The following is a 21,069-nucleotide window of genomic DNA, read 5'->3' on the forward strand; positions in this document are numbered from 1 at the left end:
AGGACTTCGCTAACTTGGTTGTGAGACTGCTTAGCTGAGCGCAGCCCTCGGAACCACACCCTCACCCCAAAGAAAACAAAAAGAAGGGAATCACAGACAGGAGCATAGACACGGATGGGCTGGCGTATGGAGGAAACATCGAGAGCACAGTGTGAGTACGACAGGTGAAAGCCAAATTATATTAACACACCTCTGGCAACATCGGCTCGACAAAAAAATTAGAAAGAAAAAATGTATTTGGTAAAATGAAGCACATTGTTAACACCTCGGCAAGGCTGACCTGGGATAAAAACCAGGGAGAGCAGGAACGAACAATGCCACCTGCACAGCAACCATGTGCCAACGCTTCGGGGATAATCGTGAGCAGACTGATGTAACCAAAAGCTTTAAACCTTAGAGGAAATGGAAGAGGTTCCAGCACAGTGCAGATTTGCAAGATGACTCAAAGACTCATGGAAATATGATGAGACTTCCAAGCGTTAAGGAAAAAGAATAAATGTTCAAAATCCACAAAACCCATCCACGGCCAGACGATTATTCAGGTGGCGTTGACCAAACATTTAATGAACAGGTGATTCCTGACTTTCACATGTGGTCATGAGGATCTAACAAAAGGGAAGCCTTCACGGCACCTTTAATCAGCTGGTAGAGCTTTGGTAAGCCATCCCCACATGCCTCGTGCAAGAAGAGAATTTTATAGACCAATCTCGTTTATGAACATAGGATACAACCCTCAACAGAAGGTTAGCAAACTGATTGTAGCGATGCGCTAAACAAATTTTAACGATCTCCCGTCTGAATTTTGCAAAAACCTCTGATCCGGGGTGGGGGTTGGCGGTGGGAATGAGGGTCGGGGTAGAGGGAAAGGGGGGTCATGAATTCATACATGTTGAAACTGTGTGCTGGGCGTCCCAGAAATCTTATGGCTAAAAGTTTCCACAACAAAGTGATTTAAAGTGCGAGCCCAAACTTCACCACCAACGTTGTTCATTCCATGAATGTGCGATTGGTTTCACAATGAACAATTTTCTTGCGTGTGATTGGCTGTATTAACAGATTAAATGAGAGAAACACAACTATCTCCCAGAATACTAACGCTTCACACCATCTTGCAATAGTATGTGTGTGTATGCAGGGAAGAAAGGAGCATTTTCTTAACCTAATATAGCATATCCAGCAAGAGTCACACAAAAATTGTGAAACACTAGAGGAACTTTCTTTACAACGGAACGGAGTGCTCTCTGACGTCTTTCCTCCTGTGTTCCAGTTGCCGTTTACCTGGTGCCGGGGCTCCCGGGGGGCACAGGGTTGCTGAAAGACAACCCCCAAATACAAGATTAGAATTTGAACTCAGTATTTGTTAGGGAGACATCTTTTCCCTTTTATACCGATTTCTTCTCCGCCTCCCCCCGAAAACCTTTCCTTCCATGTAGCATGAACTCAGTTACCTAACACTCCTTTCTTCATATCCCTTTGTGGCCCCAGGCCCGGCCCCCCTGGGGGGAGGCTGTGATGAGGTGACTGGTGACACTGGAGCCAGGACCCCCCTCAGGGGCACGTGGCCTATCCAGCGGGCTCAGTGCTCTCTGCCGTTGTCTTGTGATGCTTAACAGTCTCGTCCATGGCCTTGGGCTGAGTCCGCTGGATGGAGTGTGAACAGAGGAGGCTCATCGTGTGTCTGTTCTGCCGCTGGCCTCCCCCTTCACATGCAGCCATCACGAGGCCCCCGGAGCACAGGATCTGGGCACCTGCAATGGTGGGGTTCAGGGTGATGTGCTCCGTCTCTAGCCCAGTACATGGGGAGGCTTCCCCGAGAGGCACCCTTCCTTTCCGCGAACTGGCGAGTTCTTGTGAGTCCCCTGCATCGGCCATTCCAATAACCCTGAGAACCAGGACATGGAGGGGGAAAGACAGGGGTCCACAGCTCCCCTTCCTTCTGTCCTTGTTGGGGTGCTGGGAGGGGCGTGGAACGAGAGCCTTGAGGTCGGTCCTGTAGAACTTCACTGTTGGAGGAACGAAATACGTAAGCATGTAAGAGCGAGACACACGTTGTGTAACTTCAGGGATTTGCCTGTACGAGTTACATACTCTCATATTTACCTTGAAACTGGAGTCGTACAACACAAATGGTAAACTTCGTTCTAGGAACTTGCAACCCAAAATTTCCTAGACTTAGGATGACGTTAAATAGCACGTAAACATCACGACAGGTTGGAAGAAGACGGTGGAATTGTACAAGGGCTCTGTGTCGCTGGTTTGCCGGGACCCCCAACCTCAGCGCAGCCGGGGTCTCGTCCTTCCCCCTTTGTGTGGGTCCCTGGGCCCTTCCCGAGTTCTCTGTGTTCTGCTGGTCGTCAGGTGGGCAAATGTGCTGACTTGGGGGTTAAAACTGGGAAGCCCACTTGTCTGCAGATATAATATAATCTCTAATAGTAGCATTTTCTCAAATAGAGCTGATATTATGACCTATGGCTGCTTGGATTTTGACTTAGTTTTCAGTTGCTTCAGAACCTGGGTAGGAAGGGGAGGAATATTTGGGGCTCAAACAAACTCTTGGGTTGCTTTGGTTGTGTCCACTGGAAAGCCCAGAAGCCACGGATAGACTCTTAAAACTAACATGAGAGTTCAGCAAGGTTGCTGGATATAAGACAAATGCATATGCACACACACACACACCAGCATCAAACAATTAGAAAATGGAAGTTAAAATTCCAATTTCACTTATAACACAAATGAAGTATGTAGGGAAAAATGTAACCAAAATTGCTCAAAATATTAAAGAGCAAATTGAAAAATCTACTGAGATACATAAAATAGATGTAATATTAACTGAGGGGGGGCGCATCTGGGTGGCTCGGCCGGTTGAGCATCTTACTTCAGCTCAGGTCATGATCTCACGGTTCGTGGGTTCGAGCCCCGCGTCGGGCTCTGGGCTGACAGCTCAGACCCTGCAGCCTGCTTCGGATTCTGTGTCTCCCTCTCTCTCTGCCCCTCCCCTGCTCACACTGTCTCTGTCTCAAAAATAAATAAACACTAAAAAATCAAAAAAATGTTAACTGATGGGAAGATTGACTATCATAAAGATGGCAGTTCCCTCCAAAGTAACCTATACATTTAAAGGCAACAGCATTAAAATCCATAAGAAGTTTTTCACAGAACTCGACAAGGTGACCCTGTGACCCACATCCATGTATCAGGAGCCCAAGTGACAAGACAACTTTGCAGAATAAAGGTTGGGATATTTTTTTTTAATTTTTTTTTCAACATTTATTTATTTTTGGGACAGAGAGAGACAGAGCATGAACGGGGGAGGGGCAGAGAGAGAGGGAGACACAGAATCGGAAACAGGCTCCAGGCTCCGAGCCGTCAGCCCAGAGCCCGACGCGGGGCTCGAACTCACGGACCGCGAGATCGTGACCTGGCTGAAGTCGGACGCTTAACCGACTGCGCCACCCAGCCGCCCCAAGGTTGGGATATTTGACCCATAGAAGATACTAGGACTCACTAAAAGCTGTGGAATTTATTTAGAGTCCTGGTTGGATGCAAGAACGAACAGTGAACTATTCCCCCAGAAAGACAGTCTGGTACGTGCGGGTGTTCAGGGAGGCAGAGCTATGGACAGGAGCGTGAGAAGCTGGCTTCTCCCGGGGTGGGGGTGGGGGGCGGTGAGGACAACCACGGAAGGAAGGCACGCGAAAATAAAGAGAGAGCTCCTTCTTATTTTTTTTTCAACATTTATTTATTTTTGGGACAGAGAGAGACAGAGCATGAACGGGGGGAGGGGCAGAGAGAGAGGGAGACACAGAATCGGAAACAGGCTCCAGGCTCTGAGCCATCAGCCCAGAGCCCGACGCGGGGCTCGAACCCACGGACCGCGAGATCGTGACCTGGCTGAAGTCGGACGCTTAACCGACTGCGCCACCCGGGCGCCCCAAGAGAGCTCCTTCTTATATGCACACATATAGGTACCAGTGGATTCAAGACTTAGGTTGGAAAGGCAAAATTTAACTTTTAATAGATATAAAGAATATCTTTATGATATCACACTGAAGAATTCTGTGAATAGGATTTGTTTTTTTTAATTTTTTAATCTTCATTTATTTTTGAGAGAGAGAGAGAGAGAGAGACAGAATTTCTCTCCTGCTTTAAGAGAAAAGTTCTCTCCCTGAGCGACCACGCACTCAGCACCACCGGCAGCCGATGAGAAAGAGCCACAAATACAGGCTTGTTCTCCAGTGCAGTTGTGTTTAAAACAACCGTCCCCAATTTCCTCTAAAACCTAAAAAAGCTGACCTTCCCCTTGTCTCTTTGGACTTGGCCTGGGGTTTACCATAGTTTACTCGTCCTGAACTGCTATTCCGGAGTCAAGTCATTTTGCTAATGAAATAACTTTTAAAGGTTGACAAACGAAAATCTGACATTACTACCCTGAGGGAGCATCAGACCCCACAGGTCAGGGGCTCGGTCCCGGAAGGCCGTCCCCCACTTGGGATGCCAGTCTCCGGTCCAGACTGTCACCCGACCTGTGCTCCTGACCCCACCGGCTGTAGATCAGAAGTGCCCAAGACCTTCTTGGGTTCAATTAATTTGCTCGAGCGGCTCACGGAACTCAGAGGAGCTGCGGTTTATTAAGAAAGAACGGGACTCAGGAACGGCCAGATGGGAGAGGAGGGCGCAGGGCAGGTGTGGGGACGGGGTGGCGACCTTCCACGCCCTCTCCACGTGCGTCACTCCCCCCAAATCCCTGCATGTCCACCGACCCAGAAGCCCTCCAAACCGTCCACGGGGGTGATTGATGAAACCTGTGTGATTGACGAAACCCTCGGCCACTGGTGGTTGAACCCAACCTCCGCCCCCCACCCCCCCATGGAGGTCAGGGGGTGGGAGGGAAAATTTCAACCTGTAATCCTGTGATTGCTTCCCTGGCCAGCTGCCCCCACCCTTAGGGCTTTCCAGAGGTCACCTCGTTAACACAACAAAGGACACCTTGGTCACTCTCAGAGTTTAGGGAATTCAAAGGATCTCAGGAGCCTTGTACCAGGAATTCGGAGTGGATCTTACTTGGCAGAGAGGGAATTACTGTTTGCAGAGGAAGCTAAGGCCGCTCCTCAGCTGGCCTGAGATGGCCAGATTATCCTGGATTACGGGCTGGGCCAATGTCATCACAGGGATCCACAGGCATGCAAGAAGGGGCAGAAGAGAGAACACTAGAGAGACGGCAGAGAGAAGGACTCAGCCCTGCGGGGCTGGCTGTGTGGACCGAGGACAGGACCAGGGACCGCCTGCAGCCCAGGAAGCTGGAAAGGCAGGGGGACGGTCCTGCCCTGGACCACCTGAAGAGGGGGAGACCCGTTCTGGACTCCAACCTCCAGAGCGGTGAGATGATCTGTTTGTGGAGCCCCCCTGCAGCCACTACAAGAGCTCGGGTCCCACCTGGGAGGACGTGGTGATGTCTGTAAAGAGAAGAAGTTCTTGCCCACCCGGGCGAGAAGATGGAAAGATGCTGAGATGGTTCTGGCCCATTAGGTGCCCCTCATTACGGGAGGGGACAGAGCAGTCTGGGCGCGGTCGGCAGGGAGCAGCGCAGGACCGGGCTCGGTGTCGCATCGCTGGGCGTGGGTGTGCGTGGGCCCCTGCAGAAGGCACTGAGCTGTGCTAAGGGATCTCCATGGTGATGGGCTGGTGTCAGCGTCAGTGAGTGAGAAGGAAGGAAAAACCGCCAACACGTTAACCTGTGTCAGATTCAGTTGGCGAGCACAAGAGGGACTGATACGCGAGTTTTGCATTTTTTTGCAGGTTTGAAACACTTCTAAATTTAAAATGTTTTTAAATAGGAAAAAGGCGATGAACGAACAGAAACCAAGAGATCCAGCACCCACACTCGGAGCCCAACTTTCAGCGTTCGGGGGTAGCGTAAGGCCTGACGCTGACACACCGGGTTTGTTTTAACAACCGAGGAAGGCTCTAAGCGCTGTGCTACAACCGAAATCCGTTCGGGAGGGCAGAAACAGGGCAGGCCTCACTGCAGAGCTCGGCTCGGACCCCAGCTTCTTCCCGAGACCAGAGCCTCCCACGCTCTGGTGCTGCCGACGTGCTCGGGGGCCCGCATCCGCCTTGCCGACATCCCGAGGCGCTGTGAGCGGGGACCACGGGCAAGCGGGCTCAGTCCGCGGGGCTCCCTGTAACTTCAGACAGGTGTGCACGCTTCCCAGCCGCTTGGCAATTTTCCGGTTAGTGTCTTTCACTTTCAAATACAGAGTAGAGAGGACTGTCCACCGTATGTACCCGGCAGAAGTGACCGGAGCCACAGATTAAAAGCGGAAACGCTTCGTAAAGTGTGCTAAGTGAACATTAACTACTCATCATAGATACTTGTTAAAAATAAATAGTAGATGATAAACAGCAGCCATTGCCGACTGCGCTGCAAATCTCAGAGTTAATTAATACCTCTCTTAACGCAAATAGTCGGCATCCTCCGGCCGTGGGCCTCTGACAATCCTTTGATAAACTATCGTTTCCCCTAAATTATACGTGTAAGTACAGTCTTCGTGTTAAATGGGTTTCTAACATATCTCAGCTTCCTCGGCCAATCAAGGGGCTGGTTTGGATTTCCATGGCCCTGGTGGGATTCGTCCTGGAGACACTTTGTGAGGAAGTGACTTTTACGGATCCCTATCAGTTCACCTTGTCGCCTCTACGATCTTTTTGCGGTGAACTTACGACAGCTCCTGACCAAACACGTTTAAATACAAACAAATTGTGTCCATCTGCCAGACCCCCCGATCCTAAAAGGCCCACTGTTTTGCACAGTGTGAACTTTGGCAAATTAAAAAGATATTTGACGGGAAGTAACTAAACAGAAGTAAAATTTAAATGAAATTCGACTCCAGGAACTCCTGCTCTCGTTACCTGGAGTTTGCGACTCGTGTTGCGTGAGGTGAGATGCTTCCCCCAATGCCAGTCACACATCACTGCCAGGTTGGACATCTCCGATTTTCGGAGTGGAGCGAATCTCAAAGACAAACACAGCTGTATCCGAGTGCACCCTGGCGAACTGACTCCACACATCGTCACCCCGCGAACGCACCTGGGCGGCCACCGCGATGCACGGCCTGTATGTGCTCGTGTCATAAACGCCCTGCAGACACAAACCTGCCATTGAAGGAAGTTCCCACAGTGCGACCCGCTCCAAAGGTGGGTAGTAGGGACCCAGTGAAGGGGTCGGAGAGCAACAGGGGTGGCCTGTCGTGAAGGAGGTGGGGAAGCCAGCTCTCCAGGGGCCGTGGGACCACCCAGATGTTAATTAAACGTGGGGGCGGCACCCAGCGGGCTGGAAGGCCGGTCTGGAAGCCGAGCGCACAGAGCCGCTGTAGGAAGTGCTCTCCAAAGTTAACACGCCCAGAGAGCCAGGCTTTCTGGAACTGCTGACCGTCTAGTTCTTCCTCCTCGATGACCAGTCAGAGCCAGATGTACTCAAGCAAGGGCGGAAATCCGTGGCCACGGAGGATGAGCCTCGTACTTAAGCAGATTAGCTGTGTCTCGCCAGGCATCACGAAGGGATTAAAGACGACGTTATTCATCACAGACAGCCTGCAGAATTCTTCCGAACCGTGCGGATCAGCAGAGAGGAGGCCCCTCCGCCGTATGCGGGCATAGACGCTCCGGGGGCTCCGCGTGAACCCCACCGCACACGCTGCTGCCTACCTGCGTCCCACGACGGCAGCTGTCACAGTCCTCTGCTGGCTTGGGGCCGCTCTGGGACGTGCAGCCACGAGGAGTGAGTTGTGGGGGAAGCAGAAAGGGTAGACTGTCCCAGGTATGAGACGTGGCCAGCATGACCTGTCCCCTGGGAGGGGAAGGGCGGCACAGGGGCCGAAATTTGAAACTTTCATGTGTGTCCCAAACGGGACAAGAGATGGTCATGGGGGAAATAATTAAGGAAGATGCAGTGAAAGTACGTAAGGTTTGTTCCGTCTGTGGTGAACTTCCTCCTTGGTTAGGAGGCCACGGCTGGGGAGAGGTAAAGACGGAAATAAGAGAGAAAACAAATGGAACAGAAGGACAAAAGAATCTTCGGATGGAAATAAAGACGCTGATTCGAACGCTCTATTTCTGTAAGAACCCCGAGTTGTCTCCGGGGACAAGTGCGTGACTGGATGTGTCCTTGTGTCCTTTCATTGTGTGTCGCTGTTGGGTGGGTGACTCTGAAGGAGCCCGGGGACTCCCAAACCACGGCCCGCCATCAGCGGTGGGTCCGGTCACGCACGCACACGCCCCCTCGGCACCCGCTCCCCGGGCACCTGCCGCGCCTCAGCCTCCTCGGGGTCCTGTCTTGGCCCCAGGTCAGCGCAGCCCCATAAGGGCCTTTCCGAACACAACGCTGCTTCCCACAGACTGGCCGCGCACCCAGACAGACGGACGGAGCTCCCACCCGCAGCCACCCGCGGGGACAGCGAGCCCTCACCTGTGACCGCCCCTGGGGAAGCCCGGCCGGAAGTCAGCTGTCGTCTACGGTGACAGTTCGGGCGCTGAAGTAATTTCTGTAACAATCAGCCCCAAATGCCTCCGCTCCAGTGACAATGACAGCTGTCCTGATTTCTGTCCCTGCTTGCACCTTGGCCAACCAGAGACCCAGGTGTGCCCCCCACCCTGCCCCAGTCACCGGGGCGCCCCCTTCCCCAGGCCCGTAGCCTCCCCACTGAGTCCTTGTGTCCTGGGGCTCCCGCTGCCCTGCCTGCCCTGGGTCTCTGCCCCCCCACACCTTCTGCACACCACTGATGGAGTGGCCTCTGCCTGGTCTTGCATGACGGCCCTCCTTCATTTCCCCTCCTGAGTGCCCCCACGTGCTGGGCCAGCCCACCCCCGATGGTACCCCGGGACCTGTCAGCCTCCAGCTCACTGCAGGATGAGCCTCCGCTCCATATCCCCAGCCTCCCCAGACCCCAGCCCTCTGTGTTTTCTCGAGCTGCAATCCTGACGCCCCCCACAAAGGCCTCTGTTCTTTCAATTTGCCTCCTGTCTTCGGTTGAAGCCCCCCCCCCCCCCCCCCCCCCCGCCGGGAGGCCCAAACCCGTTGTGTCCCCTCCTCACCAGTCCACGAGTCCCGGTGGGAGACACACGGCCTGGCCAACCCGTCCCGTGACTCGAGGATGGCTGCCCCATGGCGGACGGGAGACGAGTGTCCGATCGCCGAACCGTGCACCCAATCCTGTAATCGTGCAACACTCCTTTCGCACGGCAGCGATGACGACAGAGCAGAACCTGCCACACACGTGGAACCCTCGGCCGTCTCCCTAGGAAGGCCTGCTAGGGGAGCCGGAGGGGAGCCTGGGGACACCCCCTGAACGCCGCCCGGAGGGGAGCGCTGGAGACGCCCCTGAACGCCGCCGGATGGAGGGGAGTGCTGGACCCTCGGACTGTGTGCCCCATCTCCAGGGCCCTGCCTGCCACCTCCTGTGCCCCATGATGGACATTCAGACAGTCCTTGTAAGATACCCTGTGCTACACGTTTTCCAATAAAACCCCATCACGGGTGCGTTTGCTTGACGTCGTCTTTAGCTACCAGAGCAGATCTTAAGCTGGGGAGGCCCTCGTACCCGTGACGAAGCGGATTCCAGGAAGCACAGTGGGAATTCTGCCCGGACTCACAGACGTGCCTGGATCTCTCTTTTGGAACAGCCTGCGTTCTCCACGTTCGGCAGGAAGCGGCCCCTGCACCTCTCCCGGCACCGCCTCGGCACCCTCGTAGGCCCTCCTCTGTGTTCTGAGATGTCACTGGGGCACCTGGGCTGCCCAGGTCATGACCTCATGGTCGTGAGTTCAAGCCCCGTGTCAGGCTCTGTGCTGACGGCTCAGAGCCGGCGTGGGCTCCACTGTCCCCCTCTGTCTCTGCCCCTCCCCTGCTCGCACGCACACGCTGGTCGACTTTAGCTAAATAAACATTAGAATTAAAAAAAAAACGCCAGTTGCTTTTTAAAATGTTTATCTCTAAACCACATCCTGAAACTAGCTGCCTGTTACATGAAATGTCCACAAACCCACAGACGCTTTGGCTAGTCTTCTTAGGGTTTTTCCCAAGTTCTGGTCGGCCGTCCACCTGTTGGGGCTGGTCGCGTGCTGTCATCGAGGTTCCTCAGGGCGGCTTCCCTGGCGCGGGCGGGGACGCCCCGGGCCGTCTCCCGCGGGCCTCACACCATGGTCATGACCCTCAGTGACGCCGGCTGGAACCTCCGGATCTTTCTCTTCAGGGCCTTGGAGGCCTTGATCCGGCACACTTTGGGCACGGGGGGCAGGGGCGGCCTGCGGGCGGCTGGGGCCCGCGGGAGCTGTGGGGGACGCGCCCCAGGCCAGGCCCCGCCTTCCGAGTCACTGCTGCTGGACTCCTTGTCCCCAAAGCAGCTGGCAGTGTGGTCGCTGGCCCTGTCGTCCTCGCTGGTCTCGGTGGCAGCAGATGGAGGCAGGGAGGCACCCTCGGCAGAGTGCTCGGAGCCCTCTGACTCGCTCCTGGCGCGGGGGGCCCGGGGGGGCAGCCTGGGCCTGGCCCGGACGCACACGGGCCGCTGCCCGCCCCCTCTGCTCACTGCCGGCCTGTGGGGCCCCAGGCCGCCCGAGACCTCCACGGAGGACAGCCACCGGCGCTGTTTCTGTGCCTCCCCCCCGGCCGCCACAGCAGCCGCTTCTGAGGGGAACAAGGCCAGCGCGGGGCCCCCGCGGGCCTCCCGTCGGGCCACCAGCAGGGGCACCAGGAAGGGCACGGGGTAGAGTCTGGGCTCAGAGCAGGACCGGCTGGGCGCCACCCCGGCCGGCGTGGGCCTCCTCCTGAGACCGGCCCCCAACTCGGGAGGCAGCTGGGGGGTGGCGAGGGCACCCCCCGTTGGCGGTTGCCCCCCAAACCTCAGGACCTTGTCACTGGCCCCTCTCCTGATCTTCACAGCCTTTGTCCTGGGGGCGCCCGCTTTTAGCCCCAGGAGAGCAGCTCCGCTGACAGCAAATGGGGGGCGGCCACACCCCTCGGGGGCCAGAGCGGGGCTCTCTCCTCCTGCCTTCCTGGCAGGCGACAGGACTGTCCTCTCCTGACTGCTGGCGGCCACCTGGGCACGCCCACACCTCGGCGGAGGGGAGCCCAGCACGGTGTCCCCACGGACGCAGCCACTGGAGGGCTTGGGTCCCCCCTTTGGAAGGCTGCTGGGGCGCGGGGTGCCCACACCCTGCTGCTCGAGGCGGTCCCTGCTGGCGTCCCCTCTCTGGGCCAGCCTGCCCGCTCCTGCTCTCCCGGGGGTGCACACCAGCTTCTCTAGGCCGTCTGGACCGTCTGCTCTCTGGCCACCAAATGCCTGCGGGGATGGGGGCCCCTGCTCACCCACACTGCTCCTCGCGGGGGTCCCTCGGGCCCGCAGCCTCAGTAGCCTGTCTATATAGGCTGCAGCGGGGCCGGCCTCAAGGACAGGTCTTGTCGGGATCGACGGGCCTGTGGGGCCGGGAGGGGGCTTCCTAGGGGGCGGCTGGGAGTCGGCGTGCAGGGCGTCCCTGGGCAGAGCGAAGAGCGGGCTCTGCAGAGCTACAGCGTGCAGGGGGCTGGGGTACGGGTACACCTCCCTGCCCCCCGTGGACACCAGGTCACGCCGGTACTTGGGGTCCGGCCCGTGGGCTGGCAGCCCCATCCCGTGGCAGAGGAGGGTTGTGGATGTGGGGTCTGTGCTGGCTTTCTGGGGCACCACCGCAGACAGCAGGACTCTTTCGAGATCACCTGGCAATGAGAAGGACGAGCACACAGGTGAATCGGGGAGAACCCAGCACAGCCCCAGTGTCACTTCCTGCCCGGCGGGCGGCAGGCCGGCGCAGTGCCCCGTGTGGGCCTGGGGGGCTGGGGAAGGGTCTCGCCGGCCGCTAGCTCCGCCCCCTTCCCAGGGCCTCCCCGTCGCAGGTGCACGGCAGAGCCCGCACCAGCCTTCACCCCGCGTCTGCAGGTGCCCAGAGAGACGGGCGCCTGTGACCGCGCGGGGGGCTCCGGACCACCCCCCCCAAATAGGCGCTGACGGAGAGGAGACCGTGGAAAGGTCCACCAGGACCACCGGGCACGGCTAGGCCGGGTCTGCTCCTACAAAGCCAACAAGGCCCAAACATGAAGCCTTTTCTTTTCGGGACGGACCGAAGGAAAAACGGAGACTCTCCCTTGAGCCTGGGCGAGGGAGGCATCCAAGTGGGAAATGAACGCTCTCCGCGTCGCTCTGGGTCCTGAGCCCCCTCCAGTTACGGAGACGCGCCGTCAGGCTATGTGAGGTTCCGGAAGGACTTTTACAGTAACTTTCTGATGTCCACATAAGTAATAAGAAAGAACGCTTTTGGTCACGCCAGCCTTGCTGCAACGAACGGAAGTGGGCCCTTGATTCCTGTCTATCGAAACACCAAGAAAAGCCCGCAGAAACTTCGGAGGGGCACCTGTGGGATGAGCCCAGCGCCAGACGCGGACGGGGCTCCGGCTCAGTGCTCAGTGATGCAACAGCCGCCCCCTCCCCCGCCCCCCTGCCCCCACCCCTCCGCAGTGGGGCCTCCCGCCTTCCTGGCTCTCCTTTACCTGTAGACACCGGCCTGGGCCGGCACTCGCCCTCCTCGGTGGCCTGCGGTCTACAGGTGGGCAGGGGGGCTCCGTGCACGGTGGTGTCGTCGGCTGACCGGGGCCTGGCCGTGGGGTCAGCTGGCAGCAAAGTGCCCAAGGAGTACACGCGGTCACTGCTCACGGACGTGCGGGAGGCCGACAGGGAGCAGGAACCACCATCACTCAGCTCGTAGAAGCCTAGACAGGGTGGATGGAGGCGGTCAGCGCTCCCCCGGGGGGCGGCCCCTTTCCTGCCCGAGGACGCCCCTGTGCTGGGGGGGCTTTGGGATCTCGTCAAGGCAGGCACCTGGGGAAGGTGGCCGGGGACTCCTGAATGCCCGGGAGTGCTCCCCATGACTGTCCACTGTTGCCCCGCGAGCAGGCCAGTGGGAGCCCCCCACGCCCCACCACTCGCCCCCGTCCTCGGCGAGTGGCTGTTCCGTGACCGTTAACCTCCGGCCCCTGCGGGGCAGGCCTCTGTTATCCTTCTCCCTCCCTCCCCCGTGCCGTGGGGTCCATCCCAGGTGGCAATCAGAGGGGGCCCCCCCAGCCCGGACCTGCCGAACACACTGCACACCCAGGCCAGGCCGTGGTTGTGCAAGTTTACAACAGGAAGAGACGGCATCCAGTGCTGGACGTGGTCCCCTGGGTTTGCCACGTGAGCCAGCGTCTGGACGGATGGGATTACGTGCCCTGGACAATGGCTCCGGAACGATTTCCCTGCAGCTTCACAGTAAGGGACACGGGCAGCTCCTCGTCATCTGTGACCCATTACACAGGCTTGAGCCGGATGGAACGGCTCTTCGCCACCTCCCGGTGAGCCCAGCCCGAGCAGACCCTGAATCGTCTCCGCCCGGAGAGGCGAGAGGCTGGCGAGCCTTCCTCCATCAGAAGCCGCGCTTCCCGTGCTAGGCCCTCTCTCTGTGAACACACACGTGCACACTCTCCCGGGTTCCGAAGCACATTTAGGTGCCAGGAGAGAAGTGTGGCGTCTTCAAGAGCCCTCGGTAACGGGGCCTCCCGGGTCGGGCGCCGTGCCGTCGGGGGCGGGCTGAGGACACAGGCGGGGCCCAGGAGGGGTGACGGAAAGGGGGCACGCGGGCTACCTGAGCTGGGCCTGCTGTCACTGTCGGCCGCCTCGCCGCAGGGTCTGCACACGTCCGGCTGCTCCAGGTGGGGTTTTAGGCCGACGTCCTGGCGTCTTAGACGGGCCTGCGAAGGGACAGCATGGGAGAGAAAACCGTCTCGGGTACAGAAGCCGAGCGCACGTGACGCACGTGACGTCTGCACTGGGCATACGGCTTACACCTCCCCCTCGGAGGCAGTCCCCTGCTCTCTGGTCACCGGAGGAAAATGTCCACGACCCTTCCCTCTTCACACCCCTGTCCCCCCTCAACGGCAGGCTTAAAAAAATCCGCAGTTCCCAGTTAGGCATTTCTTTGTAAGGACAGACGGATACAAAGTCAGGATCCAAAACCACACCTGGGGCGCCCGGGTGGCTCAGTCAGCTGAGCCTCCATGACTTGGGCTCAGGTCACGATCTCGCGGTTCGTGGGTTCGAGCCCCGCGTCGGGCTCTGTGCCGACAGCTCGGAGCCTGAAGCCTGCTTCGGACTCTGTGTCTCCCTCTCTCCCTGCCCCTCCCCCCACGCACGCGCACACTCTCTCTGTGTCTCTCAAATAAACGTTAAAAATTTTTTTAAACAGCGGCACCCGGCACGCGCCACGGATATGTGTGCTGCTGTCCTCAGTTTTACGCAAGAAGCTGCCTCCACACGCTCACGGGTGACAGACCTGGAGTTTGGTGCCCGCAGTGCCGTATTCATTTACCCAGCAGACCCCGGGTGACCTTCTGACTTTTGAAACTGACAGGAAGCCCCCCCCCCCCCCCCCCCCGGAGAGAAAAGGTCCCCCTTCCGCATGTGTCCCACATCCCATTTTACAGGCTCTTCCAGGCTTCACGGAGCCCTCAGGGACAGGGACAGAGGCACGGCGGGAGAGGACAGTGCCTGCACTCAATGAGCCTCAAGATCTGCCTGAAATCTTCTTGGTTTGGAGGCTCACATCTTAGCCCTGCCTTCAGAGGCTCTCTCCCCTCCAGGCCTCAGCTTCCCCAGCCATAAAATGGGTTATTATGAGCGTCAGCCACACACCTGTGTGTATTTATGTTACACCCGTGTAACACGTGTACGTGGTTAATACTCATAGTCCGTACTCACACATGTTCGCACACGTAGATAACGTACGTGCGGGACACCCAGAGCACTGACCGTTTAACCAACGCGGATTTCCTTCTTTCGATTATAAAACAACACCGTTTTCAAGGTCTGCTGTGCCGATTTCTTGTTTTCGTCAACAATGAAGTTTAAGGCAAATAATTAATGAATGTAATTACGTGGTTCGCCCTGTTTGAGAAAATGATTGTGCTTCAGACTTTTATATAGAAAGTGAACAATTCCCGAGCCCCCAATTACGGGACTCAGGGGAATGAATTATTCCAGCAACCCCAATACCGTGAGAACTCGGTCCAAGGGAGAGGCAGGCGGCAGTAATGTGCGCTTCCGACGAGGGAATCACGTGGGCACAGTGTTCAAATCCCAGCCCCCGGGGAGGTTAAGTGGGTGAGAAGCCCAGGGCCTGATGCTGCCCCCGGTGCGTCCTGAGCCACCGTGCTGAGCTTCCCTTTCCGCCAGGACCCAAACCAGGGCTCTCAGAACAAGCTCCAAGTGTTACAGCAAGAGTCTCACAGCCACAACACGGTCAGACAACACAGCGAAGACCAGACTTGAATTTAACAAAAACGTGATAATCCCAGAACCATCCAGTCTAGCCTAAACATCCTGGCTTCTTACCTTGATTATTTTTCACCTTGATTACCCAGGTGAACATCGGTCGCAGAGAGAGCCAGGCAAAGATGGGCTTCTCACGTAAAGAATACTAGATCGGGCAAAGGGGCTAGTGTAGATTTTTACTGCAAATGACTTTTCCTTTCCTGTCAGTGGCAACGGGAAATCAACCACGTCGCCCTGTCAGGTCATACCTGGACGCTTACCAGCATCGACCCGACCTCTTCTCTTCCAAATCACCGTGCTCTCATCCTTCTGAAGGAGGAGATCACCCCGGACGCCCCAGTCGGCTTTCTTCCTCCCTCTCTGAACCCCTTTCCGAAAAGAAAAAAGTCCCCCCGTGTGCTTGTGCTGAGATTCACTGCTTTGTGATTAATGTTTGGCCAACCAGGCCTTCAGTGGGTGGTTTCTGATTAATGTCGAGAGGCCACGGACACACAGGGTCCCGGGGATTCACAGATGATTTACCACATCCTCAGGGCCCTGCACGTCTACAGGGCTTCACCATTCCGGATTTACACCGTCCTCCTTAACCCTTCCCCCATCCCTCCCTCACTTGGGGTTTTTATGTCTCAGCTTTTCATTAACTCCTACTTGGCGTCTAACTTTGTGCAAAGAGTCAAAAGTCCCTTCTGACACCAGGATAAAGCATAATCCATGGCAAGCCGGCCGCAGAGTATCTCCACCCGTGTATTTCCACAGGGAAAACATCATTCCAAACTCGCTGGGTGAACGTGACCGTGGCAGTCACGTGGATTCTCTTCGGAGCAGCCCGCAAGTCGCTGGGGTCACGTCCTCCCCAGCCCTGTCCCCAGCATTCGGGCTCACCATCAGGGTGGAGTATGGTGTCAGAGTCCCCCAAAGCTGTGTAAGGGGGCCTGGGGTGAGGACAGCACAGCCACGGTTCCCCGGGCACGGGGATCACCTGGGCATCAGTGCAGGTTCCTGGGATCCCCCCATCCCCCTCACCTGAGACTCTCGGCCACACCCGGGCACCTGCATCTTGACAAGCCTCCCGCCAAGGCTTTCTGTGACCATGAGAAAGTCTGACAACTGCATCCAGGGAACGCCATTAAAAACAAATATTCGGTTCATCCCTTCCTTTGAAATGCTTGCTTTGTGAACCGCGGGAGAACGGCCTGGTTCCCACCTGTTTCTCCTGCCTGCCATCCGCAACTCAGCACTGTTGTCTCCTTAAACCTTTAAGGCAGATTCAAAGGGTAAAAACTGAGACCTGCCCTCAAGTTCAGGACAAGCGATGGCCTCTAGAACCCCTTTATTCTCTCCTTGAAAGCTGAGCCTGCGCAAAGGAAAGATTACACACAGGAATTCCGTGGCTAGCACACGCACCCCGTGGGCAGGGACGTGTCACTACCCAGCTTGAAAAGAGGTCCGTCGATCAACAGCAAAGGGTCCAGGTTCACACACACATCAGCCTCACGGATAAGAGACGGAAGCTGCGCACGGTCCTGTGGATGCCCTGCCCTCACCGGCGACCTCGAGCAAGTTCATTTCCCTGTGAGTGCATGAAGCAGGCATGGCGGGTCCAGGGAACATCCCAGACATCATGTTTACAGCTGCAGAGTCAGCGCGCTCCTGCGGTATATTTAATGCCAGAACCCGCCAGTGAAAAGGGATCATCGCACGCTGCCTCTGTTAGGACAAGTCACGACCAGCCAAGTCAACTACTGGGAAATTCTTCCGGAAAAGATTTCACTGCAGGGTCCTCAGAACCCTTTCTTCAGCTTCCACTGGAGGGCACCTCTCCCACGGACTCCGGAGCGCCTCCTGGTGGCAGCTGGAGCTCCCAGCCTCCCCTGGGGCATCCCTGTCCCTGTGGGCGCTGCGGGGCACCTAACCCCTGCGGAGATGGGGACAGCAGCCACTTCTCAGGGAACGAGGAATCTCCCTGAACATATGAACAGATAAGCACAGGCCTGGCCGCGGAGTACCGGAGGTCACGGGGCATCAGAGACGCAGACGAGGGGACGGTAAATGTTCTCTTCTGTTAGAGCAACAGAAGTTGTTCCTTCATTTGCTCCCCGAGTACCACGAGGCACCTACCACGCGCTCTTTGGAGACTTTAGATGCCGCAATTAAAAAGGTACAGCCACTTTGGCAAGCGTTAACGTGCCAGACCTGCCGGGTTCCTAATGGCAGTTCAAATCCCGAGCAACGCTTCCTGGGGAACCCCTGCTGGACAAGACCGCCGAGGGTCAGATAAACGTCCTTCCTGCGTTCATGCCTGCACGGTGACGCGGGGTCCACGCCGGGTGGGCCTGGCCCCCAGCCGTGAGGTCTCCCTGCAACTGTGCTGCGCACAACAGGCTTCTGATCACGGCACTGGTAACGCTCCTACCTTTTTCCCTGCGAGAAAGATGTGAAAGCGTTAAGCCCCGAGCTGATGTCACACAAAAGCAATTCCTCTTCTCTTTTGATCACGCAATCCACGCCAAGCACCGTCTGAAGACAAAGTCCGCGTGTTCCTTCTGGCGGCCACGTTAAAAAAAAAATTAAACAAAAACCCCAGCCCTGTTTGATCTCTTCCAAAGGGCACTGGAAACTGGAGGCTGACGACTCACAAGGCTGATCTGTGTGTTACTTAACCATCAGCCGCCCTCCGACAGCGAGGAGCAGGTCCACACTCCAGCTCACTGTCCTGCACGCCCGTGGCCGCTGTGCGCCGAGCTCCGGGTCACGGGGACCACCGGCTTGCCGAGCGCGGCGGGCGCCACGGGAGAGCAGGCCGCCCTGAGAGCCCACCCCTGCCCTCTGTGCCCCCGCAGCTCCGGAGGCAGAGGCCGGTCTGCAAAGGCAGGCTCTGGATTTTCCGATCTTGCCACCTGGTTTTTGCAGTCCGCAATTCGGGAAGACGACCGACCCCCGACCCACCCACCGGAGTCCTGGCAGGCATCTCAGGGCACTGCACTTCCGGATTCTTGAGTCCAGGAACGGTGAACAAGTCCGTCACCTGCCTGAGCTAAGCTGACAGTGAGGGTGCAGATCCTTCCAGGCCTGCTTTGGTAAGGAAGCAGCTTTTACACAGAACAGATTTGAATTTCTAATTATAAAAAAATGAAAATTCCACTGAAGAGTCCTGGAATTAACTCCCATCAGATAGGAATTTTTCTATACAGCCTTTCTGTTTTTCCTTAAAAAAAAAAAAAAACACTGCAATACTGGAAAAATTCCGAGCTGTTTCCAGGGGACGAAGTGAAAGCACACAGCGGACTGAAACCTGGACGAGTGTCTTCAGTCCTGTAAAAAGGAGCTGGCACTTGGAGGGGGCCAAGGAGAAGACACAAAGGCCAAGCAATCCTAAGAGGGTCCCGGGTTCTACCTACGGCCTCTGGGCTGCAGAGAACACGCCTCATTTCACAGGTCAGGTTGCAATTTAAAGTCGACGCTTTCATGGGATACAAGCTTTTTCCTCAACGTGTTCTTTCAACGACGCGATCCCATTTAACCTGAGCACAAGGCGGGGACAATTTGGGGTGCGCTCGGCACGCTGGCTATGTCGTCCCTGAACCTACGCGGCAGGGACGCCTGGTATCCGGGGTCTGACCCCACGTAGCCCCCGCCGCCAAGGGAAACCGACCTCAGGCGTTCTCGCCAGAGCAGCACTGGAAGTGAAACAAACAGCAATGCGCGCTCAGAGTCCGTCCGCGCGGGGAAGGAGGCAGAGCCCGGGCGCAGCCGAGGGCGCCTTTCACAAATCGGGCTTCCTTATCCCGGTGCTTGGCTGCGTCATTTGGAACCGAGCGCAGTCCCCCGGGGTCCCAAAGGGCGCCCTTCGCTCAGTCGCACAGCCCTTACCCGCCGCGCTCCCCCACCAGGTGGCACGGCCCCCCGCCGCCGCGCGCGCCCCAGCCGCCCCGGGGCCCCGCGCTCCTTACCAGCTGCTCCTGCAGCGCCGCCAGCGCCGCCTCCAGCCGCAGCTCGCGCGCGCGGGGGCCGCGGGGGTGCTCGGGGCGCGCGGGCCCGGCCGGGGGGTGCAGGGCCAGGGCGCCCCGCACGCGCGCCTGCTGCGTGTCGCGCAGCCCCTGCAGCTCGTGCAGCCCCGCGAGCGCCGCGCGCAGCCGGGCGCCCACCCTGCGGCGGTCCCAGCCCGCGGGCCCCGGCGGGCCCCCCGGCGCCCACATCCCGCGCCCGGCCCGCCCCGCGCCTGTCCGGCCTCCCCCGGCCTCCCGGAGCCTCCTCGGAGCCTCCCGGCCGCGCGCGCGGCCTCCTGCGCCGCCTCTCCCCGCCCCCGCCCCGCAGGTCGCCAAGGTGGGGTGGGACCTATCGGTGGCCGCGGAGGGCGGTGTTTGCACACGCCCCGAGGTCACAGCGGCCGCCCCCGGGCCCGCCCCGTCGACGGAGCCCCGCGCCCTCGGGGGCCCTGGGACCCAAGCTCTCCCTGGAGGCCGGAGGGGACCGAAGGAAAAGGGGGAGCCCAGCAGCAGAGCCGCAAAGGGCCGGAGGGGGAACACGGTGAAAGGTTGTGTTTAGGTTTAAAGTAAAAATATACATTCTTGGCCCAGTAGCGCATTGTGAGGGCCACGTTACCACCGTAAACTCGTTACAGACTCGGAAAGCGTGTTATCCACTTTTCCTGATGCGTATCTGCAGTCGGAATCCTCAGCTTGTCTTTTTTTTTTTTTTTTTTTTTTTTTTAATAATCGCTCTTTTTGAGATGCTGTGCAGGAATCATTACAATTCACCTATTTCAAGCGCACAGTCCAATGGTTCTTAGTGTGTGCACAACCGTCACGGGGCTGTACAACTGTCACCACCACCAGTTTTAGAACATTTTCACCTCTCCAAAAAGTAACTCTGTACCATTAGCCTCAGCCTCCTCCGCCGCCGCGCCCCCATCCTTCCCCAGCCCGTTCGGGACGTTTCCTGCCAATAGAATCATGCACCAGGCAGTCCTTTGTGCCTGGCTTTTTTCTCTTCCCTTAGGCTTTTCCAGGTTCGTTCATGTTGTGGCGTGATCTCCGTCCGTCGTTCCTTTCCACTGGGAGATAATATCCCATTGTTTGGATAGACCACTGTTACGTACCCCGTTCACTTACTGGTGCACATTTGGGTTGTTGCCACTTTTTGGGCTACTGGCAATATTCTGCTCTGGGTTTTCATGTGCTAGTTTTTAGCTGAAAGTTATTTTCATTTCTTTTGGGTGCAGACCTCAGAGTGGCACTGATGGGTCGTAGGTAACTACTGAGAGCCACCTCTTGAAGGACGACCAGCCTGCTTTCTGAAGCGGCCGCGCCATTTTGCATTGTCACCGGCACCGTATGGAGGGTCCAGTTCTGCCACGCGGAGGCCGGCATTTGTCCTTCTGGCTACCACCGTCTGGTAAGTGCGAAAAGGTGTCTCACTGTGATTTCGATTTGCATCTCCCTATGGCTTCGTGTACATTTTGGCTGTTTGTGTATCTTCTCTTGAGAAATGTGTGTTCAGATCCTTCGCCCATTTTTTAAATTGGGTTGACTTTTAATTATCGAGATGTAAGGGTTCGCTGTGCATTCTTTGTCATAAATGTTTCTAGGTCTGTTTTGCACACCCTCTTCTGTTTGATTAGTTTCCTGGCACTTGTCTTAGCCATCGTGGCTTCTTATGACGTGTTGATGCTCAGTAGAGCCTG

General features: G+C 57.1%; 1 protein-coding gene across 3 annotated transcripts; it reads right to left on the reverse strand.

The window, feature by feature from the left end:
• Positions 1 to 9,965: 9,965 nt before the first annotated feature.
• DACT2 (dishevelled binding antagonist of beta catenin 2) lies at positions 9,966 to 19,597 on the reverse strand. Of its 3 annotated transcripts, none has more exons than XM_043592773.1 (4): positions 19,337 to 19,597; positions 13,702 to 13,807; positions 12,575 to 12,793; positions 9,966 to 11,746 (listed from the first exon to the last, which is right to left on the reverse strand). In XM_043592773.1, the coding sequence occupies exons 1-4, from the start codon at positions 19,580 to 19,582 to the stop codon at positions 10,188 to 10,190; spliced, it is 2,130 nt and encodes a 709-aa protein (XP_043448708.1). In that variant the 5' UTR covers positions 19,583 to 19,597; the 3' UTR covers positions 9,966 to 10,187. The 3 variants fall into 3 exon arrangements, with proteins under 3 accessions (XP_043448708.1, XP_043448710.1, XP_043448709.1); XM_043592775.1 differs by lacking the exon at positions 19,337 to 19,597 and adding an exon at positions 16,035 to 19,247; XM_043592774.1 differs by lacking the exon at positions 19,337 to 19,597 and adding an exon at positions 16,410 to 19,246.
• Between the last annotated feature and the right edge of the window lie 1,472 nt (positions 19,598 to 21,069).

The sequence above is a fragment of the Prionailurus bengalensis genome, chromosome B2 (genome assembly GCF_016509475.1).
Source record: "Prionailurus bengalensis isolate Pbe53 chromosome B2, Fcat_Pben_1.1_paternal_pri, whole genome shotgun sequence".
In the NCBI taxonomy this organism is placed as follows: domain Eukaryota; kingdom Metazoa; phylum Chordata; class Mammalia; order Carnivora; family Felidae; genus Prionailurus; species Prionailurus bengalensis.

Coding starts and splice junctions, on each gene's coding strand:
- DACT2 (XM_043592773.1), bottom strand. CDS start 19,582: ATGTGGGCGCCGGGGGGCCCGCCGGGGCCCGCGGGCTGGGACCGCCGC. Junction 13,808..19,336: donor CGGCGCTGCAGGAGCAGCTG/GTAAGGAGCGCG, acceptor GTCCCTTCGCAG/GCCCGTCTAAGACGCCAGGA. Junction 11,747..12,574: donor GCCCAGGCCGGTGTCTACAG/GTAAAGGAGAGC, acceptor TCTCATTGCCAG/GTGATCTCGAAAGAGTCCTG.